This window comes from Urocitellus parryii, chromosome 5 (genome assembly GCF_045843805.1).
Source record: "Urocitellus parryii isolate mUroPar1 chromosome 5, mUroPar1.hap1, whole genome shotgun sequence".
In the NCBI taxonomy this organism is placed as follows: Eukaryota; Metazoa; Chordata; class Mammalia; order Rodentia; family Sciuridae; genus Urocitellus; species Urocitellus parryii.
The window spans coordinates 63,976,205-63,984,577 of NC_135535.1; the positions used below are offsets into that span (position 1 = coordinate 63,976,205).

General features: G+C 51.5%; 1 protein-coding gene across 1 annotated transcript; it reads left to right on the plus strand.

The window, feature by feature from the left end:
• The first annotated feature begins 322 nt into the window (after window positions 1-322).
• On the plus strand, window positions 323-8,106 carry Krt84 (keratin 84). Its single transcript, XM_026398691.2, has 9 exons — window positions 323-874; window positions 2,038-2,246; window positions 2,824-2,884; window positions 3,706-3,801; window positions 4,696-4,860; window positions 5,009-5,134; window positions 5,605-5,825; window positions 6,446-6,477; window positions 7,757-8,106. The coding sequence occupies exons 1-9, from the start codon at window positions 323-325 to the stop codon at window positions 8,104-8,106; spliced, it is 1,812 nt and encodes a 603-aa protein (XP_026254476.2).
• The last annotated feature ends 267 nt before the right edge of the window (window positions 8,107-8,373 follow it).

Here is an 8,373-nt window from a genome sequence, read left to right on the forward strand (position 1 = left end):
GTGGTGGACTTATGGGGAAAAATAGGACCATAATGTTTATGTGTTTATGTGTTTTTAATGTTTATGGGTCTGATGTTACAGTCCTCATCCTGATGAGAATAGGTGTGTCCGAGTTAGCTCATTGTTAAGGAGGTTATAGGCATGAAGAGTTTCTGCTAACTACCCAAGCTCATAAATGCCTTTTTCGTTTTTATGGGGCCCATCCTCAGATCCCCACATACATAAAAGGGGTGAGAGGGATCCACTAGCCTCAAAGGGACTCCCCACTCCAGCTCGCCCCACTCTGCAATCATCCTTGGCTCTCACCCAGGAGGAAGCCACCATGTCTTGTCGCTCCTACAGAGTCAGCTCTGGGTGCAGGATGGGCAGCTTCAGCTCTTGCTCAGCTGTGACCCCCCAGAACCTGAGCCACTTTCAGGCCAGCTCTGTCCCCTGCAAGAGTGGGCCTGGTCTCCGGGGCCTTGGTGCCTTTGGTAGTCGGAGTGTCATCAACTTTGGGTCCCATGCACCCCGGATGGCAGCTGTAGGCCCTCATCCCACCCGCTGTGGAGTTGGCTTTGGTCCTGGCAGTAGGATGGCCTTCGGCTTTGGTGACAGGAGTGGTGTCGGTCTGGGATTTAGGGCCTGCAGTGGTGTTGGTCTGGGCTTTGGAGGTGGCAGTGGCTTTGGCCATGGTTTCAGCGGCCCTGGCTTTGGCTACAGAGTTGGAGGCATTGGAGGACCAGCAGCCCCATCTATCACAGCGGTGACTGTTAACCAGAGCCTGCTGACGCCCCTCAACCTGGAGATTGACCCCAATGCCCAGAGGGTGAAGAAGGATGAGAAGGAGCAAATCAAGACCCTCAACAACAAGTTCGCCTCCTTCATTGACAAGGTAGTTATAATGGCTGAATCTCTGGGTCTGGGATAGAGAGGCTAAAGTCTTGGGAGTTCTGCCTCTTAAAAAGAACTAGTCCAGCTCTGGGGCAGCACCTTTGACCCAGATCCTTTGGGTGTCTACCAAAGGAGGTTCTGTCAAGGAACGAGGACAAGCCAGAGAAACTGCTACATGGTGACACAGGCCAAGGCCTGGTCATGTCTTCTGGAGGAAGGAGGGGCGGCTAGCCAAAGCTGAGGGCGTCTGGGAAAAAATGAGACCTACTATCTGGTCACTTAGAAATGTCTCCTCAACAGGCTAGAAGTACCAGGACTTCAGTCAGGTGTAGAGTGTTGTAAATTCAAAAGATTTAATCCTTTGAGATTGTGGTTTCCTTAATAAGATATTCAGTTTCTGAAGCTGGGTGGCCCCATCTGTGCAGGATTAGGAAAGTGGACAGTGAATTGAGTAATTTTCATGTAAAAAGAAAAAAATATATCCTCCTGTGAATGTTTAGCCAAGTTGCCTAGATTGAGGGAAATCTAGTTCCCAACACTGGAGGTCACTGATACAGAGGAACAGTGACATGGAACTTCCAAAAGACTTGACCTCCCAAGGCCATGTCCATGGAGAAGGAAGCTAGGGCTATGTTTGAAAATGGAACCTCTGTGAGCTCCAGTTTCTCCAGGTCTAACATGGGGGTGGGGGCTGTGAGTTCTTCTCCAGCTCTACACATCTCAGTGGATGGGATATCTGAGGTGGTGGGTATGGTTTATGATCCCAGAATACACCTCCTAGTACCACACCCACCCCAAATGTACTTTCCTCTGCAAGGTATGGTCTGCCAGGAACGGCTGGCATCTGTTTTCAGCTATAGACAAACCCCAGCTTAAGCAGAATCAGTCTTTCCACCTTCCCCATGAACTGTCTTACATCTTTCTTACGGGAGAAAGAGGGGATTGTACTGAAACATGTCTATTTGTAGTCAAGACTGACTGAACGTGAGTAGAGGGTCATGGACATGCCCTTCCAGTGTGACCTGCATTGGAAGAGGAATGAAAGTCAACAAAAGAGACAACACTGTCCACATGTGATGGAGATTCATTGCCAGCCATCTAGAGAACTGGCCAACATGTGGGGACTCTATCAAACACTTCATTTCTTTGTCCCTGTGGATCTAGGTACGGTTCTTAGAGCAACAGAACAAGCTCTTAGAAACCAAGTGGAGCTTCCTCCAAGAGCAGAAATGTGCCAGGAGCAACCTAGAACCTCTCTTTGAGAACTACATCACCAACTTGCGGAGGCAGCTGGAGACACTGGTCAGTGACCAGGCCCGGCTGCAGGCTGAGAGGAACCACTTGCAGGATGTCCTCCAGGGCTTCAAGAAGAAGTGAGTGGAACCCGGATTGCACACACTGATGACAGGCACAGGCTGCTCCCAAAGCAGCAGCCCAGCTCATATGACAGCAACTGGGAGGGTGGGAATTGGTTGGCTACAATACACAGCTTGGGAACAGGATTGAGGATAGTAATATGTGAAGGGGGAGGAAGAGTGCCTCCATGATTCCTGAGGATAAAGAAGTCTTGGAATTGGGCATGGTTTATCCCTAATACTGCCAGTGGGAATGAGTGAGATTCCCAGAAAAAGGATTCCCTTGATTCTGAAAACAATGCCCACATTCAGCATTGAGTCAGATCCTACTCTGTCACTGGTCAAGTGCAATGATTCTAAGTCATTTCTAACAGAGGGGTATAGCAATGGTCCAGAACTCCAGACCCCAAATCCAAGTTGAAAAGGTAAAATGGATTTGGAAGAACTAAGGCCACCAACTCATAGGTCTTAAAGATGGAACAGGGAGCCACGTTACTCAGTGGAGCAGAGAGTTCCTCAGAGGCTTGCTGGGGGCTTAGGAGTCACTGGTTCTCAGTTTGCAGTGAGAACTAACCCCTTCATCTTTATCATCCAGGTATGAGGAGGAGGTGGGATTCCGAGCCAATGCTGAGAATGAGTTTGTGAATCTGAAAAAGGTAAAGAAGAGCAACAAACCCAAATTTCTCCTCCAGCAGGGCAAATATTCTCAAGAGCCCCCAGAAACATCCCAGGGAGTCCCATGGAATCAGGGACTATGTTTGAAAATGGAAGGGAACCTCTGTGAGCTCCAGTGTCTCCATGTCTCACATGGGGTTGGGGGCTGTGAGTTTTTCTCCAGCTCTACACATCTCAGTGGATGGGATATCTGAGGTGGTGGGTATGACTTACAATCCCAGAATACACCTCCTAGTACCACACCCACCCCAAATGTACTTTCCTCTGAAAGGTAGGCTCTGCCAGGAATGGCTGGCATCTATCTTCAGATATAGACATGGATACCCTAACTCAGCCAACGTGGATACCCTAGCTCAGGAAACTAACTTCCTTAAAACCCTGTACACGGAGGTGAGGCTCATCTCTCAGGCATCTGAGGAGATCAGTGCTTTGTGAGTACACAAAGACAGCAGAACCCCAAAGATCACATCAGGTTCCCTTGGAAATTCTGATTTGGCATCAGATTACTTCATTGGGTCACTTGAATCAGAGGTATGAAAAGATGATCTTTTAAGTATTCTGAATTAGCTACATAATCCTTGCTTTCAAATGAGCACTGGAGAACTTCCAGCAGCCTCTGGAGGAGTTCTCAGAAGAGCCATAGTCACTTCCACTCAGTGACATTCCACCCATCCTAAAAGCCTGTAGGAATTGGTCCTGTGGAAACTGACCAGATCTTCCACCCATTTGCAGATCCTGCCAAGTTGGGAAGGGTAAGCAGCATACAGGTAATGAGTATCTTATCCTTCTCTCTTCTATGCAGGATGTGGACACAGCTTTCTTGAATAAATCTGATCTAGAAGCCAACGTGGATGCCCTAACTCAGGAAATTGACTTCCTTAAAACCCTGTACACGGAGGTGAGGCTCATCTCTAAGGCATCCAAGGGGATCAGTGCTTGACGTGGACTTCCCGGTGGCTTAGCTTAGGCTGGCATATTTTCAAACGTTGGCATCCTACATCCTACCACCCAAGTCTATGTGCTGTGTCATGGATCTGCAAGTGGAGCAGGTCAGGGGAGCAGGCTTCTCAGCAGCCTGGCTCAGGCCTATGAATGGCCACCTTGCATGTGTGATCCAAATCTCCATGAGCCAAGCTAAGGACAGGGGTCTAGGAATGTCACTTCCTTTCTACTGGCCAGATGACTCTGGAAAACTGATTTGCCAGGAGATGTAAGAAAACGTGTTTCTGCTCCAGTAGACAAACTAACTCGTTATCTTTTGCTTCATATGTGTTCTGTTTCGTCTGGAGCCGACCCAGGCAGAGCTGAGTTTTCAGCTCTGAGCAAAGAAACCCTGAGTGAACACTCCCAGGAGCCCTCGCCTTGCCAGCCAGCTCCAGCCTCCTAGTTCTGAGACTTGGAAGGCCATGGTTTAAAATATTGGCAGCTCTCAATGGACTGTGACTAGCAAAGCCACTTTCTGGATGAGCCAAAGAAAAGTTGAATCCCTAGCATGGCTCCCACTCCCCCCACCAAGTCCACGGACACTGCAGTTTTACTATTTAAAACCTAAGCAAGGGAGAGGGTTGAAGGGCTATCTCCCAACAGATAGCAAAGGTTCTAGTGTGACACTGAAATGGTTCTCAGACACATCTTTTCTCTTACCCTCAGTGTGGAGGATTTTGATGTGTCCTAAACCAAATAGCAATATTTTTCTGCCCCTGATCCCAGTCACATCCTGGGGACTCTATGGCAGGGTCTGGGCCACAGATGGGACTCTGAGCCCTTCTGCCTTGCTGTTCCTCCAACACAGGAAATCCAGTTGCTGCAGTCGCACATCTCAGAGACATCAGTCATCGTGAAGATGGACAACAGCAGGGACCTGAACCTTGACGGGATCATCGCCGAAGTCAAGGCTCAGTATGAGGAGGTGGCCAGGCGCAGCCGCGCTGATGCTGAGGCCTGGTACCAGACCAAGGTGGGCAAAATGAGGTGTGGCTAGCCCTGGGGGGAGGGTGCTTCTTACAATGGAGTAGAGCCAGGGAAGTTCTGAAGCTCCCAACTTGGTGGGGGCTGTGGTCTTTACCTGACCGTTGAAACTTCAAAACACTGCCTTCTGATGCCAGTATGAAGAGATGCGAGTGACAGCTGGCCAACACTGTGACAACCTACGCCACACCCGGGACGAGATCAATGAACTGACCCGGCTGATCCACAGGTTGAAGGCAGAGATCGAGCATGCCAAGGCTCAGGTGGGCACAAAAAATGAAAGAAAGCCATAGAGCGGGAGAGGTAGGGTCCCTCGCTTTGGGGAGCCCCAAGTCCGATGAAGTCAGGGTCATGCCAAGACCCAGAAACAGAGGAATGGAGGCTTTGTGCAGGAAAGACTTCCTGGAGGAGGAAATAGGGAAGAAGGGAGAATCTCCCATGTAGGAGGAATGACCCGAGGCGGACCGAGAGAGGGAGGGGAGGTCGAAAGAACAGGTGGATTCTCTGGACCCCATGGGCAGCAAAAATCAGGAAGGGTGAAGTCAATGTGTATGGAAAGGGAGGGAAAGTATGCTCTACCCCTGGTGACAGCAAACTACAGGATCACCATCCCTGGCTTGGCCCCAGCTACATCCCTATCAGCCATGGGCAGTGTTTCTAACCCACCCCACCCCCCGCCCCCGGGACCCCTGGGCCCCTGCCAAAGCCCAACTGCAAACTGCCCTCCCTGCAGCGAGTCAAGCTGGAGGAAGCAGTGGCCGAGGCAGAGCAGCAGGGCGAGGCGGCCCTCAGTGACGCCAAATGCAAGCTGGCAGACCTGGAGGGCGCCCTGCAGCAGGCCAAGCAGGACATGGCACGACAGCTGCGGGAGTACCAGGAGCTCATGAACGCCAAGCTGGGCCTGGACATCGAGATCGCCACCTACAGGAGGCTGCTAGAGGGCGAGGAAGTCCGGTGAGTGTTCTGGGAGGGAGGAGGTCAGACATAGGCGTCTGGGAAGGTTAAGCAAGTAAGAGGAGGGGCCAGGGGAAGAATTGCTAAACTAAGCTGCCCCCCGAGGTGACAATACATTTCCCACAAACATTAGTTGGTTGTCCTTGTCCAGAGATTAGAAGGTAGCTCTAGATCTGTGCTCTCAATTGTGAAGTCTGTCAAGCTGCACAGTGTCTCATGAGTTTTGTTTGGTTGGCCGGTTTATTAAAAATAATAACAATACATTTCCTTAAATATTTTAATTCAGTAGTTTGGGGGTAAGCCAGGAATGGTGGCACATGCCTGTAATCCCAGTGGCTCAAGAGGCTGAGGTAGGAAGATGAGGCAAGAAGATCTTAGCAACTTAGTGAGGACTTAAGCAACTCAGCAAGACCTTGTCTCTAAATAAAATATTTAAAAGGCTGGGGATGTGGCTCAGTGGTTAAGCACCCCTGGGTTCAGTCCTCAGTGCCAAAAAAAAAATAATTTGGGGGTAGGCTCTAGGAACATGTGGTTTTTCAAAGCTCCCCAATTGCATGTACAGCTGAGACTGAGAGCCAAGTGTCCCCTGCCTGTGAACTAAATCGTTCCTTTCTCTCCAGCATCTGTGAAGGCGTTGGCCCAGTTAACATATGTAAGTAGCTTACACCTTTTCCTCTTCACATTTCTCTCTCCTTCAAATTTCTTTTAAACTCAGGCTCATGCAGGGTACAGGGCCCTCCCAAGAAGCTCCTTGGTTATGACCAAGACAGTTAGGGAAAAAGGGGCCACCTGCCCCTTGGAATGGGACATGTCCTCAGCTGAGGTCCAAGATCTCTTGGAGTCTGCCTTCCCCAGAGCAAAGCATTGACAAGGGTGTGCAGAATCATCAAGGTAAGAGAAAGTTCCAGAAGAGACTCAGCCCTTTTGCTTTGAATGACCTTGTCCTTCAAGGGAACCATCTCAGAGAAAGAAGGAATGGAAAGGCCTGTGCCAGGGAGGTCTGTCATTCCCTGATGGCAGGGATGGGACCAACTGAGTAGAAGGTCCCCCTCCTGTCAAATAGTACTGGTTGTGCCCAAAGTACACAGGACACTGAGCAGAGCACTATGGGGTAGCTCCAGGCCAGCCCCTGCTCTCTAGAATTTCAATCTTTTTGCAAAGGTGAGTCCTAGTTCTGCCACCCTAGTCCTGGAAGGACCCCTGGGAGGAGGAGCAGGCCTTGGCATACCAGGTGTGATTTCCTAGAAGTCACAAGACTAGGCAGAATCCAGATCCAGATTTCTGACTCGAAAATACAAATGTACACAGATGCATGGTGGGACTGAGTGCTAATCTGGGTGGGTCAGATGGTCAGAGCTACCCCTTCCAGGAGGAGAGTGCCCCTGGAGGCAGGGGAAGGGGCAGCAAGCAGTGGCCCTTCAGCAGGAGGTTAAGCTCCAGGGGAGATCAGATGGTAGCAAAGACCCTGGTGAGTGGAGGGGGCAGAAAGAGTGTGTAGTGACCGGCTGGGGCTAGTCTATGCAGAGGTTAGGGTTCAAGTCCTGGGGCATGGAAGTGTGTCCAGAGCTGACAAAGGACCCATGTTGACAGGGTTTCTTATGGGGGAGTAAGTGGGAAACGTGGGGGTGCACCAGGGACCCAGTATAATGGCAGAGAGAAGGTCACAGCTTCCCAGAGGCTCCAGGGCCTGGGTCATCTAGCCCACCCCGCCCACTCCGCCCCCAACCCCACCTCCCACCAACTTGGGCCTCATATGAATGACAGTCAGCAGATGGACAGATGCAAACATCCAGGGGAATTTCCAGAATTCTCCCCCCTGGACCTGGCTGTTGGGTTTTAGTGCAGTCACAGTCTTTGGGCCACCCAGACAAGAGAAGGAAAAGAGGACCCTGATCCTGGAGTCAGCCTCTCTGATGGTTTCTTCTCTGCAGCTGTGAGCAGCACCCGGGGTGGCGTGGTGTGTGGGCCTGAGCACCTGGTCACTGGCTCCACCCTGTCCCACAGCGGAGTCACCTTCTCTGGCAGCAGCAGCATCCGCACCACAGGGGGGGTCCTGACTTCCTGCAGCTCCAGCCTGGGTGGGGCACGGGGCAGCCACGGGGACCTGCTGAGCACGGGCACCAAGGGGGGCTCAGTGCTTGTGGGTGAGGCCTGCGCCCCCAGCGTCCCGTGCCCGCTGCCCACTGAGGGTAGCTTCAGCAGCTGCAGTGGTGGCCGCAGTACCCGCAGCTCCAGCGTCCGCTTCTCGTCCACCACCACCTCTCGCAGGACCAAGTACTAAGCCAACCCCCAGGCCCCAGCCACTGTCCAAAGGAGAACCAACTCAATGACCCCTGCTTGTGCCCCTGAGAGGTCTCTAGCCACCCCTCCTGCCCAGTCACCAACAGCAAGCTGTCCCCAGGGGCAGCTGTGCCTTGTCAGACACCTCCTAAAGGATTTTGCCACAGTATAGATACCCTGTCCACAGCCTCAGCCCGACTGGCTTCTCTCTGATTCCCAGATTCCTTCCTTGGGATCACTCCTCACGGTCCATTTCCCAGGGAAATGC

Bases quoted from the DNA above. Each gene is read 5' to 3' on its own strand.
- Krt84 (XM_026398691.2), top strand. From the start codon at position 323: ATGTCTTGTCGCTCCTACAGAGTCAGCTCTGGGTGCAGGATGGGCAGC. The intron at 2,247-2,823 runs GTGAGTGGAACC...TTTATCATCCAG, and splicing joins CTCCAGGGCTTCAAGAAGAA to GTATGAGGAGGAGGTGGGAT. The intron at 2,885-3,705 runs GTAAAGAAGAGC...TCTTCTATGCAG, and splicing joins AGTTTGTGAATCTGAAAAAG to GATGTGGACACAGCTTTCTT.